This window comes from Colias philodice, chromosome 24, assembly GCF_061535455.1.
Source record: "Colias philodice isolate Cphi_HAF_F1 chromosome 24, ilColPhil1 Martin Lab GWU primary, whole genome shotgun sequence".
In the NCBI taxonomy this organism is placed as follows: Eukaryota; Metazoa; Arthropoda; class Insecta; order Lepidoptera; family Pieridae; genus Colias; species Colias philodice.
In genome coordinates this window covers 436,475-464,026 of record NC_143109.1, presented here as the reverse complement: position 1 = coordinate 464,026, position 27,552 = coordinate 436,475, and the positions used below count along the sequence as shown (strand labels likewise).

At 32.7% G+C, this 27,552-nt stretch overlaps 2 protein-coding genes across 3 annotated transcripts in view; one reads left to right on the top strand and one right to left on the bottom strand.

Annotated features, from left to right (window-relative positions):
• bol (boule homolog, RNA binding protein) overlaps positions 1-27,336 on the bottom strand; it is a 51,339-nt gene extending 24,003 nt beyond the window's left edge. For both annotated transcript variants that reach the window (XM_089710436.1, XM_089710437.1), the window contains exon 1: positions 26,552-27,336. In XM_089710436.1, the coding sequence (XP_089566562.1) occupies positions 26,552-26,920 (369 nt within the window). In that variant the 5' untranslated portion in view covers positions 26,921-27,336. The remainder of the gene's footprint in view (positions 1-26,551) is intronic.
• LOC149477584 (uncharacterized) lies at positions 10,095-12,606 on the top strand. Its single transcript, XM_089710407.1, has one exon. It carries the CDS (start codon positions 10,187-10,189, stop codon positions 12,554-12,556), a length of 2,370 nt encoding a protein of 789 aa, XP_089566533.1. The 5' UTR covers positions 10,095-10,186; the 3' UTR covers positions 12,557-12,606.
• Positions 27,337-27,552: the final 216 nt, after the last annotated feature.

Genomic DNA, 27,552 nt, shown 5'->3' with positions numbered 1-27,552 from the left:
TTTTTGTGAAAATTAAGCTTTCCGTGCGATTAGAGCTTAATGAGAAAAATTAAGCTCTCCGTGCGTTGAGAGTTTTTTGTGAAAATAAAGCTCCGTGCGAATAGAGCCTTTAATGAAAATTAAGCTCTCCATGCGATTAGTTTTTAGTGAATATTAAGCTTCCGTGCGATTAGAGCTTTTTATGAAAATTAAGCTCTCCGTGCGATTAGAGCTTTTTGTGAAAATTAAACTCTCCGTTCGATTAGAGCTTTTAATGAAAATTAAGCTCTCCGTGCGATTATAGCTTTTTTGAAAATTAAGCCTCCGTGCGATTAGAGCTTTTTGTGAAAATTAAGCTCTCCGTGCGATTAGAGCTTTTGTGAAAATTAAACTCTCCGTGCGATTAGAGCTTTTTGTGAAAATTAAGCTCTCCGTGCGATTAAGAGCTTTTTTGTGAAAATTTAGCTTTCCGTGCGATTAGAGCTTTTGTGAAAATTAAACTCTCCGTGTGATTAGAGCTTCTTGTGAAAATTAAGCTCTCTGTGTGATTAGAGCTTCTTGTGAAAATTAAGCTTTCCGTGTGATTAGAGCTTTTTATGAAAATTAAGCTCTCCATGCGATTAGAGCTTTTTTGTAAAAATTAAGCTCTCTGTGCGATTAGAGCTTTAAGTGAAAATTAAGCTTTCCGTGCGATTAGAGCTTTTTGCGAAAATTAAGCTTTCCGTTCGATTAGAGCTTTTAATGAAAATTAAGCTCTCCGTGCGATTATAGCTTTTTTGAAAATTAAGCCTCCGTGCGATTAGAGCTTTTTGCGAAAATTAAGCTTTCCGTTCGATTAGAGCTTAATGAGAAAAATTAAGCTCTCCGTGCGATGAGCTTTATGTGAAAATTAAGCTTTCCGTGCGATAAGAGCTTTTTGTGAAAATTAAGCTCCATGCGATTAGAGCTTTTTGTGAAAATTAAGCTCTCCATGCGATTAGAGCTTTTTGTGAAAATTAAGCTCTCCGTGCGATTAGAGCTTTTTGTGAAAATTAAGCTTTCCGTGCGATTAGAGCTTAATGAGAAAAATTAAGCTCTCCGTGCGTTGAGAGTTTTTTGTGAAAATTAAGCTCTCCGTGCGATTAGAGTTTTTTTGTGAAAATTTAGCTTTCCGTGCGAATAGAGCTTTTTGTGAAAATTAAGCTCTCCGTACGATTAGAGCTTTTTGTGAAAATTAAGCTCTCCATGCGATTAGAGCTTTTAGTGAAAATTAAGCTCTCCGTGCGATTAGAGCTTTTTGTGAAAATTAATCTCTCCATGCGTTTAGAGCTTTTTGTGAAAATTAAGCTCTCCGTGCGATTAGAGCTTTTTATGAAAATTAAGCTTTCCGTGCGATTAGAGCTTTTTGTGAAAATTAAGCTCTCCGTGCGATTAGAGCTTTTTGTGAAAATTAAGATCCATGCGATTAGAGCCTTTAATGAAAATTAAGCTCTCCATGCGATTAGTTTTTAGTGAATATTAAGCTTTCCTTGCGATTAGAGCTTTTTATGATAATTAAGCTCTTCGTGTGATTAGAGCTTCTTGTGAAAATTAAGCTCTCTGTGTGATTAGAGCTTCTTGTGAAAATTAAGCTTTCCGTGTGATTAGAGCTTTTTATGAAAATTAAGCTCTCCATGCGATTAGAGCTTTTTTGTGAAAATTAAGCTTTCCGTGCGATTAAAGCTTTTTGAGAAAATTAAGCTCTCCGAGCGATGAGAGTTTTTTGTGAAAATTAAGCTTTCCGTGCGATTAGAGCTTTTTTGTGAAAATTTAGCTTTCCGTGCGATTAGAGCCTTTAATGAAAATTAAGCTCTCCATGCGATTTTATGCGGTTATCAATTCGGCCGGTATATTTTTTTTATGTATGTACACCGTACACCGTATGTTTTTTCGGATAGGCCCAGTAGTTTTTATTTTATGAGCATTTTTGTCTGTACTCGATGACTAAGTTGATTTGTAGCAAGTAACTTTGATTCACTTCCCGGTAACCGATCGAGCTGAAATTTTGTATACGTATGTAAATTTGATAGCGATGAAACATTATCATGACATGAAGCTGATTTGATGATGGAATCGGAAGGTGGCCATAGGAACTCAGTAATATATTGACTCAACTTTATCGAGTTTGGGCTCGTTTGATTCGTGTTGAAAAATACACTAAAAAGTATTAAATAAAAATAACTGCGTTAAAAACAACCGACTTCAAAAACGGAAAAGTAAGAAATAAAAAAGATTTGATATTATTAACTACTACATAATATTATTGTACATATTTCGCAATAAAAAGTGGCCTATGTCCTTTCTCGGGTATCAAAATATCTCTATACCCAATTTCATGCAAATTGGTTCAGTAGTTAAGGCGTAATTGAGTAACAGACAGACAGACAGAGTTACTTTCGCATTTATAATATTAGTATGGATTTTCCCCGCTCAAATTCCCAACTCTTCACTGAAAAAACGTAAATTAAAAACGTAATGAAAACACAAATTAGAAATTTCTATCAACGTTATTAAACACGTAAAGTGACGAACAGCGAGAATATTATAAATTTCCCCGTCTCGTCGCAATTTAGAACTTTTAAGGGTTCTTGTTCATAATAATTTTCCATTTTTGCACAATACACGACTGGGAAGATTCCGTGATTATTTCACAAAGGGAACCTTTGGAGCGCTTTTTCTCTTGAAATCAATCGCTTGACTGGACTTTGCGAGTTGTTTTTCAAAATATTATGAGTAAAAATCTACATCTACATAAAATGTTCAAATCTTATCTTCTTATACATAAAAATGAATCGCAAAATGTGTTGGTAAGCGCATAACTCGAGAACGGCTGAACCGATTTCGATAATTCTTTTTTTATTATATTCCTTGAAGTACGAGGATGGTTTTTATGTAGAGAAAACGTAAATATGTACCACGGGCGAAGCCGGGGCGGACCGCTAGTAGATTATAATAACGACGTTGTGTGCGTGAAGTGGAATTGCACGCCTCATAAGCGAAGCGTTGAGGTGGGTACTACTGTCACTTCGCGCAAAACATCTGATTTTTCAAACTTAAAATGTCTTTATGTATCATACATTGCACTTGTAAGATAATACATACACACACATATTAAGAAAAAACACTATTTTTAACGTTCATGATATTTTTGAAGTCATTTTTGTTATTTAAACTAGTTAAAAAACAGTTTAAAAAAGTTCTGTCTTGGACGTCCGTGTGTCTGTATGTGCGGATCCTTTTTCTTGTTAACACGATAGCGACCGAAATACTTTACTAATCGAGTCTTTTTTTTTCTCTTACGCTTGAGTATGCTCAGGAATAGAACCCTTTCATTTTTCAGGGTCTGATTCGATGTGGTTTAATTGTTATTAAATAAACAAAAATAATAAAGAATAAATATTTATTAAAAAAAAATTATGAGGCGTGCACTTTTGGATTTTCCAAATTATTTACTTTTACGATATAGGTACATCTGTAATTTCGGCGTTTATGTTTTTCAATCTAATGAAGTATTCAAGAGGGCAGTTAGAAGTATTATCTATTAGAAACGAATTACGAATTTTTTTTCTTTATTTTTCAAGTGACTTTGTCGCTTAGTGACCACGTCCGCGTCGTCGATAATTTCTAGATACAAAATATTGTTTTTGTAAGAATAAATCGTATTCTATACTTCAATTAGGTGCCTGTATGCAAAAATATTATGTATCCCATGTAATGATGTACGTATTATAATGTACATACTAATATTATAAAGCTGAAGTTTGTTTGTTTGAACGCGCTATAATCTCAGTAATTACTGGTCCTATTTGAAAAATTCTTTCGGTGTTACACAGCCCATCCATCGAGGAAGGCTACAGACTATATATCATCTCGCTAAGACCAACAGGAGCGGAGCCACGCGGGTAAAACCGCAGAGCGCAGCTAGTATGTACATAATAAGACTGTATAATCGGGCTACTCTATCCACACATCGCGTCGCGTCGTCCTAGTTGTAGAAACGAATAGACGTTATATTACAATAATATTTAACTCTATTCAAAAAATTCACTTGTTTTGCTCGTAATATACCGGAGTATTTATCAATATAATAAAAAATAACCGACAAAACTATTAACCACTTTTAGAAGTACGCAAAAGTCAACAACCTCAAATAACAAAACCTAAATAGTCTAGACTCTAGTGTTCTGGAAAAGTCTAGGCTAAGATTATTTTATTTATTGCTGATTCATTATCCCAGAATTCCTTTGGCCTCAATATTAGGGTTCCCTTTGAATAATCTTGTGTAATATTTCGGTCCGGTTGCTACGGGCAAACTGTTTGATGATTCTTCAAGATTTTAGTAATATATTTTGTTGATTTAGATAATGTTCTCTATCATTTCTAGTTAAGAATTAAGTTTTATGTATTGTATTTAGTTCTTGGTTCATTGGTTAGTTCTCGGTATTTTGGTAATTTCATTTTATCTGTTTATAATTGTGGACATTTGGGATAATTGCGTTAAATATTAGTGAGTGATTAACACAAAATAATTAAATGAGAGTTAATATTAAACTGTTATAATTTATTCAAGATTTAAACAATCAGATTTAATCTTTCTAAGTCCAAGTCGTCATAACTAACTCATATAGAATAACACTTTCTTATTTTTCGTAGAATAGTATTCGTACGAAATAAAAATATTTACCACATCTCGCGTACGCGGATAAAAAATAGGTAGTCTAGCCTATCCTGACTATAAAACTATGTGCTATTTCTTAAAAAATAATAAAGGCAATGTTAGCCAATCCTATGCGTTGTTTTTAGAAGAAAGAATATCAAAGATTAATCCTAACAAACTTTCCCATTTTTAAATGCTACTTTTAACTAACTTTTACTTACTAGCGATGAATGGGCTATTTAACACCGAAATAATTTTTCAAATCGGACCAGTAGTTCTCGAGATTAGCGCGTTCAAACAAACAAACATAATATACAGTAAAGATTATACTATAAAACTATGATATAAGATATAATTTTTAACAAGTTTGAATGGGCGACACACTACCCCTTCTCCTCACTCAGATACTTGCTCAGATATCATTGAAGATGTCAAGTCGTCCGCCATTTTAAATGTCAACGAAGTCACTCATTTTCAATGAGAGATTAATTTTTTTCAAGATTATAACGACGGCTCTGAGTGGTAGGTTTACTATTATGGGCTTTGCCTGAAGGCTGGGATATATTTATTTCTTTTTTATTACCTTTTAAGTAAAAAAGTAATTCACGTGACTGCGGGAGCTTCTGAGAGGAGGCTGGAGATATAATAAATGGTAAAGAATATATACAAATTAGAAGACACGACAACGTAACGACGTGAATTTGAACTTTGTTTGTACATTAGACTACCGACGTGTGACTACTGTAATAAGTCAGGTCACATTCGTTTAATATACATAATACATAGGTATCTATATTTCTTTATGCTTTTCCGATTTTTAAGCGCACCTATTGCGGATTTTTTGTCAAAATTTGTTTCACGAAAAAATAAATGTAATAAATTTGACGAATGTGACATATTATGCTGAGTATCTTTGCATCATTGTGTGGTTTTGTGGTTTTATATTTCATAAATTTTGGTTACTTATTACTTTTTGAGTTTATGGAGTTGTGTTTCTTTTCCTTGCCCTCTTTGAAATTCGATAGCTGAAGTGGGTGACCTATTTAAACAAGGTTGTAACTTGGAAAAGGTAAAGCAAAGACGTATATTTAGGTACGAATCTCGAGTATAAAACATTTTTATCCTCGATTTAATATCTCAATATAGAATAGAATCCCAAAATACATAGAATTAAATGCTGAAATATAAGAAATATTTTATAAAGAAATATTTTAACGACCTAAGTGTGCAGGTTAAGTTTTGGATAACAATGTGACTACATGATATAAACCGTATAGCATTTATATATCTATTCTTGAACCTAATATCGATCAAACTGTTCCGGAGCTTTCGCGTTATATACCAATAAACATTTCTACACAGCACATCCAAACAAAATACGGCTTTGTAATATTAACAGAATAGTATAATTTACAAAAATATAAGCTATATAACCTCCTCAAGATGCATATCATAATCTCGTATGTTGACAAGAGCAAACTTTTAATTAGTATAACTTGACGCATAGGTACTTAAAGATCGTATGAGTAACTTAATCTAAGTTATCAAGAATAAACTACACAGTTTCATACATATCTAGATATACTAGCTGTGCCCCGCGGTTTCACCCGCATTGCTCTGCTCCTGTTGGTCTTAGCGTGATGATATATAGCCTATACTCTATAGCCTTCCTCGATAAATGGGCTATCTAACACCGAAATAATTTTTCAAATCAGACCAGTAGTTTCTGAGATTAGCGCGTTCAAACAAACAAACTCATCTTCAACTTCAACATCAACTTCAGCGTTATAATATTAGTATAGATAAACGGAATCGCTTCATATATTAAAATTTACGATACATTCTATCCTTGAGGACAGATTGGAAATTTCTCGAAGAATATCGTGCAATCTCTTGCATTTTCAATCTTTAAGCTTTGCAAAGTTATCACTATATCTTAGATCTTTACGAGAATTTTGCATTTTTCTTGCTCTTTTAAATATGCAAACTGTATAGCAATTTAAGTGACTGTTTGTACGTATTTTTTGATAATTTACAAAAATAAGCGCATAGTATACTTTCATATACTTACTTCTCCTAAACAGCTAAACTGAATTTAGAGAGTATTTTCTCGCAGTATAGCTAGCTGATGTTATAACGAATACGATTTTTTTTAAACCTCAAAGATCTCATTTCAAATGTATTTTTTCCATCTTCATTATAATATAACGAAAATAGCGGTAAGTCTGATTGAGTCGTATAAAGAATAAATAAATCCAAATTTAAATACGTTAAAACAAGCTAATTCCTCGATAAACAAGACAATAATAGTGCGTAATATAAACTCTATATAATAATGAAATTATGCGAAATATTCGATACGAATTCCAGTCATTTTGCACGCTAATTGTGGTTATTAACACAGTCTTATGTTATGGTATTTTGAAGTTTTAGTAACCGCAGTTTTGCGGACGTCCCAAGTCCCCGCTTAGTCCCGGGAATTAGTAAAGCTACCCAATAAACTATTTATGATATAGGTAAATACCAATAATATATATTATATATATATATATATTATTATAAAGTGTAAGTTAGTTTAAAATATATTTTACTAGCGACCCGCCCCGGCTTCGCACGGGTGCAATGGCGGCCGGCCGGTACCGCCGCAAACGCTACGTCCCGCAATTTTTAAATCTGTAATATCTTCGAAAATATTCACTTAAATCATACGGTGTAAAGGGCCATATAGATCTATATTAAATGAACAATGTATTCAAGGTATTTAATTGGTTAAGGATTAATGCTGTATTGCTTAAAATCGCTTCGAAAATTAGCCATTATTTGTCGTAAAAAGTAAATGACAAAAAAAAGTTATTGTGGGTTATCCATAAGAGATAGACATATACCATCACGGACTTTTCTGTAGACCTTTTCAATTTGTACAATACTTAGTACATTTTTTGATAAAACTCGTAGGGTTCAGCCTGCGTTTGCAATGTAAGCGGAAAAAATGTAATTATTTACGACATAACATTAGAAACCTCAAAAATAACAGTACTTTTCCAATATTTAATGGATGTTATTATACATATAAACCTTCCTCTTGAATCACTCTATCTATTAAAAAAACCGCATCAAAATCCGTTGCGTAGTTTCAAAGATTTAAGCGTACAAAGGGTCATAGGGACATAGGGACAGAGAAAGCGACTTTGTTTTATACTATGTAGTGATGATATTTTGTGTCACCGGTTCTTTCCTTTTTTACATTTTTAAAAGAACCTTAATATCTAGGTACTTACCTTTTTTATTCACAATGGCAATTAATCCTAACTATAAAATATAACAAGTTACTCAAATATTGAGATATGCATACATTTTAAACATTTTTTGTACAACTCTACAAAAGTTGCAAGTATGTAGGTAACCGAGTACGCTAGCACTTAACATGAAAGTCGTCACAAAAACGTCTAAAAGCAAAGAAAACGGCTAAGTGAAGATTTTTACAAAATAAGGCTTTGAAATAACCTTAATTTGAACGTTTCAAGCGAACACGAAACTCCTTCAGAGAAAAAGATATAACTTGGGACTGGAGTGTGCATTCCTTGAGAAGACGGGGATAGGGTTGAGATAACTGTTTTATATAGATAATCACTACATAGTATAAAACAAAGTCGCTTTCTCTGTCCCTATTTCCCTATGTCCCTTTGTATGCTTAAATCTTTAAAACTACGCAACGGATTTTGATGCGGTTTTTTTTAATAGATAGAGTGATTCGAGAGGAAGGTTTTAGTATATAATTTATTAGGTTTTAGACAAAGCGGGCGAAGCAGCGGGCGGTAAGCTAGTTAAATTATAATTGCGTAATTATTTCTGAATAAATATAAATAATGTCCAATGTTTAATAAAGTACCTGCATCACATTAACAATGGTAAGTATTATTAAAGGCCAAGGTTTTTAAAAGTCAGGCGATTCATACAAAAAGAGATAGATAGCATTTTATTGCACAGTGCACACATAATTAACAAACAGTAGGTATACAAGACAATTACAAATGGCCTTATCTCTAACAATCTCTATATTATAATAAAATTTCAAAATATTCATACAGAGAAAGATAAGATTCATATTATAATTTGTTTCGTACCTACGCTATGTTTTATACATATAAACGTTTATGAAAGATACTGAAAATTTCTTACTATGCTTACAGAAATAAGTTTTTCAAGCTATATAACTTAAAGTTGCTATTTTGTACAAAGTTTTATCAAGAAAAATTCAACTTAATATTATAATCTGACAAGTGGCAACCCTAACAGCGTGGCGTATGACGCTCATTTCTAACTTATTTTTTAAAAGAAACTACAATTTTAATGAGAGTCTCTTACAACGGCTTTCAGTATTTTTATAAGGCTATCTATTTACTAAAGAAAGATTAAATGACATTTCTTAATTATGTTGCATTTTTAATATAAGTATTAAGTAGGTATGTTCTTAAGGACTTTTATTTTTCCATTTCCCTATAAGCATTAAATTATTATCATTTTTTTTAGAATAATCCTATTAATATTATAATTAATGCGAAAGTTTGTGAGTCCGCAATAATACTACTGAACCGATTACAATGAAATTTTGTATGTAGGTAGCTGAAGAATAAGACATAGGCTTTTTATCCCGGAAATCTCACAGTGACGGGAAGTATGCGGGTTTTGCTATGAAAACGCGAGCGAAGCCGCGGGCGGAAATCTAGTAATTTTCTACGAATGAAAATTCGTGTGTACATATCGCACAACATCTTACTATACACATAAAAAAACACTGGAAATTCATTCTTCAAACCAAAAAAATCTATGATCATGTAAAAAGTAAAATTTTATCGTTAAAATGAAGCTGTTCGCAAGCGTTCATTAAACCATATTCGTGTTGCCAACTGCCGATCATCTAATGGCCAAGAAACACTTTATTGCCAACTTCAAAATAATTGACACAAAATCTTTGACTGAGGAAAAACAAAAATGTACACCAAAAATAAAAAGGTTGAATCTTGTCACCAATTCCTACTATTTCGTTAAACGTGTAGGTACCTACGTCATATATAAAAGTTATGTAAGATCCCGGGAAAGAGGAGAGCTTACGTCTATCATATTATGGCAATCATTTTAAATTCATAGCGATAATACAGCCATGAAGAATCAATAATTCAATTGCCTTCTTGTCTTATAATATACTAGCTGTAGCATCCCGCCCGCGGCTTCGCCCGCTTTGTCTAAAACATAATAAATTATATACTAAAACCTTCCTCTTGAATCACTCTATCTATTAAAAAAAACGCATCAAAATCCGTTGCGTAGTTTTAAAGATTTAAGCATACATAGGGACATAGGGACAGAGAAAGCGACTTTGTTTTATACTATGTAACTAATGAGGACATTTATTATGATATTTTTAAAATATTAGAAGAATTAAGTACACGTTTCTCATCATATAAAATTGTAATATTTGGCGATTTTAACTTAAATTCAGCATCAAAAAATGTTATTTATAAATATAATAATATGATTTCCTTCAGTAAGTTGCATCAGTATAATACTATTAAGAATAAGATGGGTGGAATTCTTGACCTTGTATTAAGTAATGCCAGTAGCAGGGAATTACAGGTAAGTAGTGACACACCACCACTTGTCCCCATTGACAGTTATCATCCGTCTTTGTTGGTGAAATTAGCATATTTAAGGACTTACAATATAAACGATTCATGTGTACCGTCTGGTAGTAAATTAAATGAATGGAATTTCCGTAAAGCAGATTATAATGAATTATATGCGTGCATACAATCATTGCGTTGGGATGACGTTTATTCCTGTACTAGTGTAAATAGTGCCGTAGATAGATTGTACACACAATTATTTAATTGTTTCAATAAATGCGTCCCAAAAAAGAGACATGCTATGAATAGTTCACGATATACTTATCCGACGTGGTTCACTACGGAAGTTGTTACTAATATAAAAATTAAATATTTTAATTTAAAAAAATATAAGCAGTTTGGTCTACAGTATAACCTTGAAATGTTTAAATACTATAGAAGTAAAGTAAAAATACTTATCAATCAGGCTTATCAGAACCATATAAAAAAAATTGAAACCAACATTAAAGACGATCCCAAGAAATTCTGGGCATTTGTAAAGGAGCAGCGGTCATCTAGTAAGTTGCGTATCGAATATGACTATGATGGTGTTAAAGTAAGTGGTATTGACGCCGCAAATGCATTCGCTAAATATTTTCAATCAGTATTTTTAAATGAAAAACCAAAACTTGATTATAAGGAGGCTTCGCTTGTATCCGGCGTCGCTTCATCACGTATTTCTATAGATTACATTTCAAAATCTGATATAAAGCTTGCAATTCGGCGCCTTAAACCGCATTCGGCAGCAGGTCCGGATAATATACCGCCGTTCATTATTAAAGACTGTATATCAATTTTTATTGAACCTCTTCACTACATATTTAATTTGTCTCTCCAAACAGATACGTATCCTACCGTATGGAAAACTTCGCGTGTTACACCGGTTCCAAAGAGTGGCTCCAAAGTGAGCATTGAGAACTATAGACCTATCGCGGTGCTATCTACCTTTGCTAAACTACTAGAAATTATTTTAAATAATCACGTCTCACAACAAATAAGTTCTCGATTATCGGATTGTCAGCACGGTTTTCGTGCCCGTAGATCAACATCAACAAATTTAATTAATTTCGTCGACTACGCTTCTAAAAACTTAGATCGGAGAAAACAAATCGATGTCAGTTATTTCGACTTTAAAAAAGCGTTCGATCGCGTAGATAATGACGTCCTTTTGCGCAAATTTTCTATGATTGGTTTCACTCCCAGGCTGGTAAAATATTTTGCAGACTACCTCCGGGATCGTTTTCAATTTGTACAACTTGGTAGTTATCGTTCAGATCCATATGCCATCAATTCTGGTATCAGTCAAGGCAGTACCCTCGGACCTACTCAATTTCTGGTAATGATTAACGATCTTCCAGATGTTATTAGTTCTTCCCAGTGTCTTATGTTTGCCGACGATCTAAAATTATATTTGGCTGTAGGAAGTATTGAAGATTGTCAGGCATTACAAAACGATATAAATAGCGTCTGCGAATGGAGTAAAATGAACCGTTTAGATCTTAATGAGGCAAAATGTAAAGTAATGACTTTTACTAGGAGTAAATCTCCACATCTCTATGACTATAAAGTTTTGGATAAGATTGTAGCTAGAGAGAATTCGATTCGTGATTTAGGCGTATTATTCGATCGTTCCTTAAGTTTTAATGACCACATAATTGATTTATGCCATAATGCATATAAAGCCCTTGGATTTATTTTTAGGCAGACTGCTCGTTTTAATGACAAAACTGTTATCACTAGCCTTTATTATGCGTTTGTACGTAGTAAGCTTGAATATAACGCTATCGTGTGGAGCCCGCATGAAAAAATTTACACGTTAATGATTGAAAAAATTCAACGTAAGTTCTCAAGATGCCTTTTCCGGAAGATGTATGGATATTATCCCTACTTATATCCATCCTTGTACGTTACGGGGATGGTTGGAATGGATACACTCGAGCTACGACGAGAGCGCGCGCTTATGGTTCATTATTATCTGCTGTTAAATAGCAAAATTGACAATCCCGTGGCACTGGGGGCCTGTGGTGTGTGGGCACCGAGCTGCTCCGTGCAGTGGCGCTCGCGTCCGCTGTTCGCGGAGAGCCTGCTCCGGACGCGAGCCGCTTGGAGTGCACCCACCCATCATGCACTCAATTTGTTAAATAAATTTTTACGTGCTAAATCTGAAGTGGACCTATTTAATGTTAATATTGTATCGTTTGTCTCTAATTGTACCTTATTTTTAAGTCAGACTTTGTAATAATTGTTATCTTTGTGCGTTTTGGTATGTTTTGTACTGTAAGTCAAAGATGTATAAATAAATAAATAAATAAATGTAGTGAAGGCAAGAAGATTATTTATAGCCAATAATGCCAATAATGCCTGTAGCCAGTGAACTCAAAAAAAGTAAACGGTAACAAAATCATATTCCTAGTACCATGTACATCACGTTTTATACAGATTCAAAGCATAATTCATAACCCTCTATAGAAATATAGAACCAAATACAAGCGAGGTCAGCTTAGTTTCAAATACACAAATACCTTTTATACTGCGTTCACAATATGCTGGATGCAAGTGGAACGCCAAGTATTCTTTCACAACATTTAATACAAAGAATAAACAGAACTCTCTATTAACAATTCATTCGATTTGTTCTTTTGTTTGTATGCTATGGTGTAAATATTCCGAGCTTTTTGTTTGCAATTATCTTACCTATGCTATTGGTTAATCGAATGATTGGGTTAATTTAAATTCTGCCTTTTAACTGACGCTCCCTGCTCTGACTGCTCTCAAAAATATTATTTTCTCAATTCGTAAGTCATTTTAATTTTTAAGATACACTAGCTTTATGATGCCGGGTTCGTCCGTCTTGTCTAAAACTTGAGAAATTAAACCTTCTCTCTAGGGTGGTTTCTCTACCTATTAAAACGGCATATAGACGGCATTTAAAGATCTAAGCATACATAGAGGGATAGACAAACAGCGGAAAGCGATTTTGTTTTATTCTATGTAGACATACATAGAATAGAAGAATAGATGGAAGTTTCATGGTCCAATCGATTGACATGCTTCTTTTTGTCTTTGATATGAAATCCTTTGCTAATGATCACTCGTTAGAATGTGGCGTGGAAGCTTCAATATTATGTCATTAGATTTTTGGACAAAGTTTGTTAAATTGGAACATATTAGAAAGGACAGTTTTGTTGGAACTATTACTCTGTGTTTATAGAAATAGTATGAACTTAGATATTAAAGTAAATATTAAACCAGATGTATTAAGTGGGTTAGTACCTCACGTACATAGTTGTGTCAGTACAAATGATAAGAAAATCAAATAGTGATCAAGCTTCATAGCTTTTAGCATGTATTTCATTATCATGTATTGCTCATAGAATAAATTTGAAATCATTATTAATAATGAATAATAACTAAAAATAATAATAACGCTAATTGTGCGAATGAAGTTTAGTTCCTAATGATCCCGAATACCAACTTTGTTTCTTCCGCGAATAATGTTCTTGTAGAGTAAATAGTAGTTAGTTTGTTTAAACAATTTAATCATAAAATATAATTTTACACAAAGTAGCAGACAAACAGGGATATTGTCGTGTGCCAGATAAAAATATGACTGATTGCATCTTCGTTATCAGCGTCACAGTGTTATCAGTAACGTCAGATACGAGATAAGAGTAAAAACCTTTGATTCGGAATGTTATGTTTGTTCGTTTTAAATGCCCTTCTGAATTTGGGCCATGATAGTCTGTAGATGGAGACTAGCAAAGTGAGGAAGAGACATTGTCATAAAATTGAGTACATAAATAGTCATAGATCTCGAAGCATGATTAAAAGTTATATCTATATTATTATCGACATTTTAAATGACTGACCTTTCTCAATATACGATATCTATTTCCATCACATAATATTATGATAATTAAAAACGTAGATAAATCGATATTCCAACGTTACATAACAATTGCTTGGAAATATTTTCCCCATGAGATGTTCAATAAACATACAAATGAAGCGAAATGGAACTCATTCATAATATAGCGTGCTTCTAATAATAAAATGTTTTATATTTTATGAGAGCTCGAGCGGTGTCACGCTATGTCACTAGGGTTGATGTGGGTCAATATTCTCTATACGTTTTTATTAATGCACAACCCTATAGGGTGGATACACTTTCTATGGAAACGGAAAGTTTTCTATTACTTTTATTTGATAAACTTGTGATATTTTCATTTTATGTCCATGTTTGAATGTGCAATATGTATTCGAAAGCAAGTAGCTGTACCTACATATTATATTTACATTTTTGATAAAAAATGTCGTAGTAAAAACTTAATTTTATGCATGCAAAATACCATTTAATAGATTACATGTATTTAATCTCCACGCTTCTACATCACACGACTACATTGAATTTATTATTAACTTTTATTTGAGAGTGATTTTTGAAGTAGTTTCTAATAAAATTGACATGGGGCCTTGATCAAATCAAAGATTTTATTTGTACGAATCGTGGTATTTATGTACATGTATTGGAGATTTTCCCGACTCACTTCTCAACGTATTCTAGCGATATTCTGATATAATAAGTATTCGCTTCTACGAAACCGTTATCGAAGCATTGACATTATCAATATGCAATTGTTTTATCATTGTTTTTCACATGATACGAAAGATTATTTTACTTCTGCATTGCAATCCAAAACTGATCTTTAACCATGCATTTAATCATCAGTATTAGATAGAAATGCTTATTATTTAGCAAAAAAACATTCCCGGCCTATGAATAAGACGCGTTTCACATAATTTTATGCGTTACTAACTGATCATTACAACCAAGTACAATAAATAAGAAATTAATTATAAAAGTAAAGAAAAATCAACCGTCTACACCATCGCCTACACTATACACAACCAAAAAACGGCTTTTGAAAGCATAACGAGAATTAGAAAAAGCCATAAGCTCACGCGCACTTTTTCGCGCACTATACTGCTCGATCCACAACCCACTGATAAAAAAATCACGATTTAAGAAACAAAATTAAACACCTCGTATTGCATCCCGTAAAATTGTAAAAAAACCTCAATCAAACCCACATCATCTCAATTACTGAAGCTCAGTGGAGCGCCAGGTCCTTTGTTTCGCGTTTCTATGAACTTCAAAAGAAACGTTCAACTATTTTTTAACATTTGACATTTACGATTACGGTGTGAACTTTTGCTGTGAAACTGTAACGAGATTTGACGAGAAATTTTTAGTTTTTCTGCATGTTATGCACGTGGATTGAAATGGTGAATTAAAATGGTATTTCGTATGTTAGGTTAGAATTATTGATTGTGTGGTGATGGGTTTTGGGATTTGTTAAATGGGAAGTAATAAAATTATAATGACACCAATTAAAAAATCATTTTAAACCTTGTTTTGACTTTTAAAAGTTAATAAAAAGATAATGACTTCTAACTATAAACATAAAATACAAAATTTTCTAGATGACTAAAGCTTAAATCTAAGGTAACTTGTTGACAGCTATTTTAAAATCAAGGCACATAACGGTGGATCTACTAGTTGTATTATTTCTCAAAGCTTCTATTCAACTTAATATAAGCACAGATAATATAATAGTAACGTTTAGTACATAATATCAATTATTATAAGCTGTATCACTACATAGTATAAAACAAAGTCGCTTTCCCTGTCCCTATGTCCCTATGTCCCTTTGTACGCTTAAATCTTTGAAACTACGCAACAGATTTTGATGCGGTTTCTTTTAATAGATAGAGTGATTCAAGAGGAAGGTTTATATGTATAATAACATCCATTAAATAGTGTAAAAGTACTGTTATTTTTGAGGTTTCTAATGTGATGTCGCAAAAAATTACATTTTTTTCGCTTACATTGCAAACGCAGGCTGAATCCTCCGAGTTTTATCAAAATAATGTACTAAGTATTATACACATTGAAAAGGTCTACAGAAAAGTCCACGATGGTATATGTCTATCTCTTATGGATAACCCACAATAACTTTTTTTGTCATTTACTTTTTACGACAAATAATGGCTAATTTTGAAACGATTTTAACCAATACAGCATTAATCCTTAACCAATTAAATACCTTGAATACATTGTTCATTTAATATAGATCTATATGACCCTTTACACCGTATGATTTAAGTGAATATTTTCGAAGATATTACAGATTTAAAAATTGCGGCAGTACCGGCCGGCCGCCCGGCTATCTATTTTTTTTTTACACGCTTTTTATTAGCTTCACCTGTATTTTTGTTTGTAACCGACTTCTTTGGGCGCGATTTTGACCCACTTTAAACGGCCAGATTTCGTTCAAACTTTGTAGATTTATTGAGGACCGATGACAATACACTAATTTGATAAAGCGTGTTTTTTAGTTTTTTTTAACTATCATTTATTCTGTAGTGTATTTAGTATCAGCATTGCACCCGTGCGAAGCCGGGGCGGGTCGCTAGTATTGTATAATAAGCAAAAGTTCAGAAACTTTGCCTCTTTATGAAATCCGATATTTATTAAATAAAGTTAGACCTGAGTATTCATATGACCTGATCGATGTAATATTATATTGTAAAAAACTTCGTGAATCATGTGTAGGTATAAGTTATCTAATATATAAGTTTGACGCCCGATTTACTCACTCAAAGTTAATAAATGCTTAGAAACGTGAATTATGGCAAAAATATATAAACGAGATTTTGATTGACTAAAGCTTACGTAGTTTCTATTAAAAGACTATGAAATACTAATTATTATATTTTGATTAATATTAAAGGTACGGTTTGCTTTGAGCTGAAAATGTAAATAATTTCGCTATTGAAAGAATTTCAAAAGAGTTTTCGTTTAACACTACTAAAATCTATTCGATTAAATAGACATAAGAGCTCTAAAACTTTTAAAATAGTATTTTTCGAAGGTATATATCTTTCATACTATCTGTATAGGGACGAACCTTCACAATTAAAAATTGATAACATAAGGTATAGGTCTACCAGAATCTGATGGCATATTTATATTTAAAAAATAAAAGATTTCAACTTTATTTGACAACTATCAAATTGGTTGTCAAATTATTTGTGTTGATGATAAATTTTTAGGATTTTGTCTTCAAAATCTTCGAAATGTTGATAAAACCGCTGCGATCACAAGCAAGAGGTGTTGTTTACAATGTGTATAGGAAAATATTCGATGAAGAAGGGTCAAACACATCACAATTTTCAATTTTAAGGCGCATGAAAGATTTTATTGATAAGTTGGACTTACCCGTTTTGATACTTTAAATTAAAAATGTTATAAATAGGTAACTATAATATTGTTTGTTGATTAAAATATAATTTTATAAAAACTTATTACAGGAGTTTCCAATTCGGCTATTTGTCAAGTCCAAGGTGTACAAGTCAATTTTATAATGTGTTAATACTTACGAAAATAAACATGATTTTATTTTATTATTGTTTTATTTTATAAAAAATTATAAACAATCGTTTAATATATGTAGTAAATAAGTTTTGATCTGCATAATCATTACATCCATATTTTCACATGCCATAATTATATACAGGGTGTCCCAAAAAGTAGTGATGAACGGAAGCTGGGAGGTAGAGGACCAAGAGGGCTATCCGAATCACCCTCATATGTGTTATGCGATTTTTCGTATTTTCGGAGTTATTACATTTTTTTCAATTTTTCATCTATCGCCGAGTACGATGCGATTTTTATTTATGGTGACGTGAATTATTGCGCTAGATGCTTGATTTTTTTTGTGTGCTAAGCTGAAAGATAGGCCAATTCAGTATGGTAACATTTTACTATCGTTAGATCTTCGAATGGAATAAAAAAAAGAATTAAATGCCGAGAAAGATAAAATTACCCAGTATGTTCATAACTTCAAGAGCCCATAAAAAAATAAAATCACATAAAAAAGGTTTTCCATTTGGCTTTTAAAAACTTGCTCTATCGATCAGGTAGCTACTCTAAAAATTTCATTTTATTATTCAGAAGGCTTCAATCGAAAAATTGAAATCTAAATGTGGTAAGTGCAAAATTTTTATTAACATGATGATCATTAAAACCAATAAATAGGTGTTAAATTACCAGAATTTTTTTAAAATAGCCCCGCTGTTGCTCAATGCAAGTGCGAAATCACCGTAAAAAGTTGTCTTTTTAATGTCTAAATGCTCTTTTATCATTTCTAATGGTTTCTTCTGATACTATGAATTTCCGGGTTATTTCGTCCAAATTGTGGCATTCTCTCAAGTAGCCGAGGTCTTTTTAGTATCCCCATTGAAACAAATCAATGGGGTTTAGGTCGAGGGACCGTGGAGGCCAGGCTTTAAAGCAGGCGTCACCGGCGCATGCGCAGGCTGCAACGACCAATCCATCTTTCAGGGTATTTTTGCCCTTTAGCCTGGCCTCCACGGTCTCCGGACATAAACCCTATTGATTTTTTTCTGTGGGGATACTACAAAGACGAGAGACTGCCACAATTTGGACGAAATAACCCGGAAATTCATAGTAGCAGAAGAAACCATTAAAAATGATAAAAGAGCATTCAGACATTTAAAAGACAACTTTTTACGGTGATGTCGCACTTGCATTGAGCAACGGCGGGGCTATTTTAAAAAAATTCTGGTAATTAAACACCTATTTATTGGTTTTAATGATCATCATGTTAATAAAAATTTTGCACTTACCACATTTAGATTTCAATTTTTCGATTGAAGCCTTCTGAATAATAAAATGAAATTTTTAGGGTAGCTATCTGATCGATAGAGCAAGTTTTTAAAAGCCAAATGGAAAACCTTTTTTATGTGATTTTATTTTTTTATGAGCCCTTGAAGTTATGAACATACTGGGTAATTTTATCTTTCTTGGCATTTAATTCTTTTTTTTATTCTATTCGAAGATCTAACGATAGTAAATGTTACCATACTGAATTGGCCTATCTTTCAGCTTAGCACACAAAAAAAATCAAGCATCTAGCGCAATAATTCACGTCACCATAAATAAAAATCTCATCGTACTCGGCGATAGATGAAAAATTGAAAAAAAACGTCATAACTCCGAAAGTACGAAAAATCGCATAACATAAATGGGGGTGATTCGGATAGCCCTCTAAGTCCTCTACCTCCCAGCTTCAGTATATCACTACTTTTTGGGACACCCTGTATATTCAAATATAGGTATGTGTAAATACATAATACATATTATGTATTACCTTTAGAAAAGTAATATGTATATTATACATGTAATAAGTACCTACATAATAATACGTGGATATCTCATTATTAAATACAGTATTATCCACTTGTGTAATGTGACTAAAGATATTGAGGACAAAATAAAAAATACACAGTATCAAGATCGTTCAGTCCATTTTCCCTAGGGTTGCACACTCAAAATTTTGATTTCCCAAATTGCCATGAGATTCTGGTTTACCTATAACCACAATCAAATTATATGTATGTACAAAAATTCAGTAGAAAAAACTACGCAATGAAATTCTCGTCAATTCATAGTCAAAACGCCAAAGCGGTAACCCCAAAAAATAAAAGGGAACTGCTTTTACGAAATTAATCAAACTTTTGACATTCTGATAAGGGATCATGACAGGTCGAGTTATTAGAAAACAGTCGCGATACAAAATCACATTTTCTTTATGAAAATGTAGTTTTATCTAAGTCTTTCTTAATATTATTTGTTATTTGGAACTGTACGAAAATAATAAGTTCAGGCAAGTATTAATATCTGTTACATTTTTACGTGAAATACCTTATTGATATCAATAGGTGAATATTCACCTTCATAATTTCATTATACCTTCAAAAGACAGATAAAATTAGTATCTAATTTTATTATTGGTTGTATTTATAAAAAAATCACTTCTAAATTAATTGATTAGAAAAAACTATATATTCTAAAAACAATGTTGCATTTGTATAGTCTGGGTTAGTACAGGTTTAGTTTCCGAATAATTTCAGCTCTAGATCGCTCTAGATAAAACAGAATCACCTAGCAATAAGCTAGTGGCTATATTGTGAACGATCGACATTTTACGAATGTATTTTTACATAATATTTCGTATCTTTGTTTATCAAATAAAACATATACTTACCTATCTATTTTTCCCAAGATAATTTGTCAATACTTTATCTGATTTTCATATACATAATAACAAGTTAAAAAAACCTACGATTTTATTTACGCCTAAGTCACTATGTCATACCTCTGCCCCACATAGGGGACATAGGACAATAAGTCAAGTAAGTCAAGTCACTATCTCACGTATCTACGTGAACAAATCTGCAATTTTTTTGCCATAGGCATAGAACCCATGGGACCCATGGGACTCAAGTCTAACTTCAAATAAATCTTTCTTATAACTTACGACTCAAACAAACTCAAACATTTATTTATTCAATGAGACTTCTTTTAAAAGCACTTTCGAATCGTCATTACGGAAAGCAGTACCTATCTATGGAGAAGAACCAGCAAGAAACTCCATAGTTGCTCTTTTAAAATCATGTCAATATTACAATTCAATTTTACATAATATGTAACTTATATCTAACTACATAATACTATTACTTGCGACACGACAATTATTTTCTTACGACTATGATCTTAACATCAACGACACGATTATTTTCGATTACGATTACGATCTTAACATCAACATCTAATAACCAATATTCTCTTATTACTCTTCTCTAATAATTATAAGCCTATAAAGGGCTTCAATTGTTATTGACGCGATTTCACTGTGACCTCGCCAATTCGCACTGTTTTCTGAATTAGGTCACGTACACATTTATGGGACACACCCACAGGAAAGCGTTCAGGTTGTGTGTGTTAAGCTTTATTGTTACGGATCATTTGTGTGATTTAAAGCTCGTAATTTTATAGTAAACTAGCGGTCCGCCCCGGCTTCGCCCGTGGTACATGTTTACGTTTTCTCTACATAAGAACCATCCTCGTACTTCAAGGAAAATAATAAAAAAAGAATTATCGAAATCGGTTCAGCCGTTCTCGAGTTATGCGCTTACCAACACATTTTGCGATTCATTTTTATATATAAGAAGTATAAAAAATGTCACTTTCCGATGTCAGTCTGAACGGATTTTATTGTGTTGATAGAGTGATTCAAAACAGAGTTGAAATTTTAAAGCATTATTTTGACTCTAAGTATTTAAAATATTTGGAAACTAGAACATTAGAATAAAAAGTTATATTAGTAACGAATGTTCTTGTTAAGCACCCAAAAATAATCTGGAGATCATTTATTGCATCCTTCGCTGAGTCAATTACAATTATAACACCCTATATTAAACTAGCTTTCCGCCCGTGGCTTCGCCCGCATTTTCAAAGAGAAACTTGCATAGTTCCCGTTCCCGTGGGATTTCCGGGATAAAACCTATCCTATGTGTTAATCCAAGTTACCTTCTATATGTGTGCTAAATTTCATTGTAATCGGTTCAGTAGTATTTGCGTGAAAGAGTAACAAACACACACACACACACACACACACATCCATCCTCACAAACTTTCGCATTTATAATATTAGTAGGGTTTTTACCAGCTCTCCCTATAGCTCCACATCGACCTACACAATTAGCATGAACCAGTAGCTGAACCGAGTTCAAATCCCGGTCACAATGGATCTTAGATTGTTCCTCAAAAGCCTCTCACCATTGTCTGAGGTATCGCACATTTCGAGTATTTCAAGTCTTTGAAACTGAACAGTCACTTCAGCCGAGCGGATACTTGATGGTATTTTTAGTTCTCAGCGATTTTTTATTTTTCGACAATTTTTCAAGTTGGTGGCTGATGGGCATTTTTGAGGAGGTATTATGGTTAATTTATTCGTTAAGCTTATGTAAAATAATGTAGGTATATGGAGAATATTGTGTCATCACTACATAGTATAAAACAAAGTCGATTTCCCTGTCCCTATGTCCCTATGTCCTTATGTCCCTATGTCCCTTTGTACGCTTAAATCTTTGAAACTACGCAACGGATTTTGATACGGTTTTTTTTAATAGATAGAGTGATTCAAGAGGAAGGTTTATATGTATAATAACATCCATTAAATAGTGGAGAAGTACTGTTATTTTTGAGGTTTCTAAAGTGATGTCGTAAAAAATTACATTTTTTCCGCTTACATTGCAAACGCAGGCTGAACCCTACGAGTTTTATCAAAATAATGTACTAAGTATTATACACATTGAAAAGGTCTATAGAAAAGTCCGCGATGGTATATGTCTATCTCTTATGGATAACCCACAATAACATTTTTTTGTCATTTACTTTTTACGAAAAATAATGGCTAATTTTCGATGCGATTTTAACCAATACAGCATTAATCCTTAACCAATTAAATACCTTGAATACATTGTTCGTTTAATATAGATCTATATGGCCCTTTACACCGTATGATTTAAGTGAATATTTTCGAAGATATTACAGATTTAAAAATTGCGGGACGTAGCGTTTGCGGCGGTACCGGCCGGCCGCCAGGCTATCTATACGAAGTCGGAGCGGGCCGCTATGTTTTTATATACAACGTTCACAGTTTTTCTGTAGTGTATTTAGTATCAGCATTGCACCCGTGCGAAGCCGGGGCGGGTCGCTAGTTGTGTTTATAAATTATGAAATTATTGCACAAGATTTCAAATAAGTTTGCGTATAGGCTATCACGTGGTGGAATAGGTTTAACTTCAGGCAGGTTAATGTAATTCAGCCGTGATAGAAATATTTTAGAAAAAGAAATATTATTTCCATATAAATAACTAGATAGATAAAGGTACGAATATATTGAAAGAAATTTCAATGATATTAAATTAGAGATCGTTTATAGAACTCGTCAACACATCACAAAACCTTTTGTTACCCGACAAACGAAGATAACGATTTGCTGAGTTTGGGATACCTTAGTTTCACTTACTTAAGATATTCGAGGATACCATAACACAGAATAGTACCTATATCTATACTAATATTATAAAGCTGAAGAGTTTGTTTGTTTGTTTGAACGCGCTAATCTCAGGAATTACTGGCCCGATTTGAAATTTTTTGCGGTGTTAGATAGCCCATTTATCGAGCAAGGCTATATAATATCATCACGCTAACACCAACAGGAGTGGAGCAACGCGGGTAAAACCGCGGGGCACAGCTAGTTTATTATCTGTGATAATACATAGTAATGGCATAGTGGTAATATTATCGTTTAGATTTTAGAATTCATTTGATCGTCTTTATGATACGATTTCAATTAGTTTAATGCTCAGGAATTTCATTTTTTTCTCTATCTATAAATATCTAGGTTTCTGGAAAATAAATAATTCGTTCAAATAATTTTCGTCATCATAATATCACTTTGTATTTAGGTATAATGCCATCTGTGTACCTACCTATGAATAGGTAAATTACTAAAATATGATTATTTATTCGCTAGAAAAAAGCGAGCGTATTTTAATTAATGTTTACAAACATTTTATAGCAAGGATAAAATTTCATACAATATTTTCTTGTTATTATTAATTAAGTGAATATACCAGAACAAGTTAATTACTTAATTGATTTATAAATATTTTGCGTCTTACTAATTGCAATGTTTATAAATATAAAAGTATTTGCATCTAAACCTAATTAACAGGTGTTTTTTTAGTTTAATCTGACTTCTTCTGTTTTGAAATAACGGAAGAAATAACGTTTAATTTTATCAAAGTTAAATTATTATCTATAAATACATAATTATACATAATATATTATAGGATGTATAATATGATATTGAAATATGTACTTGATAAAATATTATCAATCTATACTAATATTATAATGCTGAAAAGTTTGTTTGTTTGAATGCTTGAATGCGTTAATCTCAGGTCCGATATGAATTTTTTTCTATGTTAGATAGCCCATTTATTGACGAAAGGCTAAAAGCTATATATCAATTATCATGACACTAAAACCATAAGCAGCTGAGCAATGTGGGTAAAACCGCAGGGCACAGCTTGTTTAATTGATAAATCTCTAGAAGTTTCTTAAAAAGCAGAAGTAGGTACTTATACTGTTTATAGGATATAAGATGCCTACAAATCTTTTCCAATATTTTATTTTGTTACAAAAATAAAAAAATGTATTCAGCAATGCATTTAAATACGTGATTTTGATCACGTTTCAATTAACGCCGTGCGCTCGTTAAAAGTTGATTGCGACGAGGAAAATAAAGCTTAATTTGTATTAAAATCATCAATTATTGAATAAATTTAACAGCAGACAATATTTATTAGTAAAAAGTAATAGTAAAGGTTATTCATCAGTTATCATTATAGTCAATTAAATAATATTTTCTATTACTATGAAAATATGTAATTACATATTTTCATAGTAATATTTCAATATATTTTATCTTTGAAATAGACATATGAATATTACTAAAAATACGCACATAAAAAGAAGACCCTATTCCTGAAGCATGAAGTGGTTTTCTCTTTATTTTTACATATATAATTAGGTATATAAGAAATGGTTGAAATCATCTTTGCGTATTTTCTATGCCGCTAGTTCAACTAACTTCTTCTATTCTTTATAAATTTATAAATATAACTTGACCTTTCTCAAGAACCACGCTAGTCACTGATGAAAACGGAATGAAAATCGGTGCAGTAGTTTTTGACTTTATCGCGAACAGACAGACGCGACGGATGATTTTATTGTATGTTATTGATATCTTTATCGTTGTACATATTAGAAAAATCTTACCACGTGGATAATCAACATCATGGGAGGCGGATGAAACTTTATCAATTTTTGTTCAGTGCTTTAGGTACCTATGCGTGTAATCGTAAAGACAGACAGACATTTGGGTTTATATTATTAGCATATCGATGACTGTTCTATAATATGGTGTTATGTAGTGGATTATTCAATATATTTATATACCTAGATAAGTATGATAATATTTAAGTTATTATCTTATCGGTAATATGAAGGTTGTGTTCTATGTGAATGTGAATGTCAAAAAAAACAATTTTAGCTATATTTTAAACTGCGGTTAGATTTGGTATTATCTGAAAGAACTTCTTCCGCGTTTGTTATTATAATAAAACGTTACAGTTAAATGCTAAAACAATCCTACTAATATTATAAATGCGAAAGTTTGTGAGGCTGTGTGTGTGTGTGTGTGTGTGTTTGTTACTCTTTCACGCAAATTCTACGGAACCGATTACAATGAAATTTAGCACACATATAGAGGGTAACATGAATTAACACATAGGATAGGTTTTATCCCGGAAATCCCACGGGAACGGGTACTATGCGGGTTTTCCTTTGAAAACGCGGGCGAAGTCGCGGGCGGAAATCTAGTGATAAAACAAATCAAACATAAGATACTTTATATTCTAATAAAATGCGAGAGAAATATTGAAAATGACTCGGGATTGTTAAGAATTTGCTAAGAAGCTATCTGTCCAAGCTTTAATGAGTCTTTTTTGTCGTAATTTTTGTTTAAAGCAAAAATATTTTTCGTTTAAAATAATTTGGGATGAATTTCTTCAAATTAAGAATTCGTAACGTTTATTTTCTTAAACGGGAGTCTCATAATAATTACAATATAAAACGCAAAAGAAAAATATTTAGGTACCTATTTCCATTGTTAAAATGGATAATAGGCTTCCTTGTCAATTTCCACGTAATAAGTAAAAACATGTTTTATTTTTGATCAATTATATTAACGTTATAATTATTTCATGTGTATGAATTTAACAAACACGCGTATAAAAATAAAATACGCTTAGGAAAAAGACACATTTACAATATCAAGGTTTTTAAATCTAGGTTCTAAATATATCTAGCTAAAATATATATCGAAATCTAAACTTAGAACCATTGTAAAACTAACCTAAAGTCTAAACCATGGATTACCTATACTTAAAAAAACATTTCCGCCTATATTATCAATACATGCATAATAGGTATCTATTGTTTTAATTATTATTTTTTATAGTAAAGAAAATGTGAAAATCCATCCGCCGTTTATAAATAATGGAAATGAAAATGATTTCAAAATCAATAACATTGTTCAAAATTGAAGTGTACAACTAAAACGATCTATTATTATCAACTTATCTCCGTTATCAGATAAGACAAAGATTTTAAAATCTCAATGCTGTACCGTCGATTGCCGCGCAAATGGCAGACAAAGACAAAGCTCACCTGCTTCACAATCAGCCTCGCGACTCTGGGGCTGGCAAATGTGACGAAACCGTAGCATTTGGAGACACCGGCGCGGTCGTAGATCACCCTCGCGGCCGTCACCGTGGCGAAGCCCGAGAAGAACTTCCACAGGTCCTCATCCGTGGTCGTCAGCGAGAAGCCGCCGACGAAGATCCTGTTGTGGATCACGGTCCCGAACTTGGGCGCGTCGGACGGCGGCAGCGTATCGTCCGTGTCGTCTTCGGGAGAATTCAACAACGCCTTCAGCTTCTCGTGGGGATCAGTTTTTCTATTGTTCGCGGTGTTCTCCTCGACCATGTGCGCGCAACTCGCGGAATCACTCCTAATATATCTCTTTGACGCTTCCATTTTTTTATTTTAATTTAAAACATGTTCCCTTGTTTACTAAACTACGAATCTCTAGCGTTAACTAAAACGGCACTATTGAAGAGTAAACGAGTACTGGTGGCGAGCGCGTAATATCGATTTTTACGTATCGTACGTCGCCTATAGGTAGATATTCAGGAGTTGCGCCGTGAGCTATATCGCACGGACTGATTGCGAAGATGTTAGAACAAGGTAAGATAAGGTTCTTAGTTAACAATTTAGCGATACGCGCCTAAAAATAGTGTTTGAGCTATTGTCGACCGCTATTTTTACTGTTCGAGGGAAGTAGGTCAGTTGAACGATATTTTCATGTTGATGGTTCTTATCTGAGTGCATTAGTTTATGTTTATCGCGACCAGATGGCGTTGGCGCGCGCCTTCTGTTTTGGCTTTCAGCACCTATCACTCTGATACATAATTACCATGTACGTAAATTGTATATAATATTAAGTCTGTAAGTATTTATACAAGGAAGTAAACATATGAACAAAAATCTGTAAATCTAAAATGTAAATAGTTACTTAGTAAGAATGTAAATAAATAGTCTACTCTACATCTACTAAATCTCTCTCTTCACTCTATACTTATAGTATTATCTTATCATTATCATTGTTT

Excerpts from the sequence above, each read along its gene's own strand:
- LOC149477584 (XM_089710407.1), top strand. The coding sequence starts at position 10,187 with ATGATTTCCTTCAGTAAGTTGCATCAGTATAATACTATTAAGAATAAG.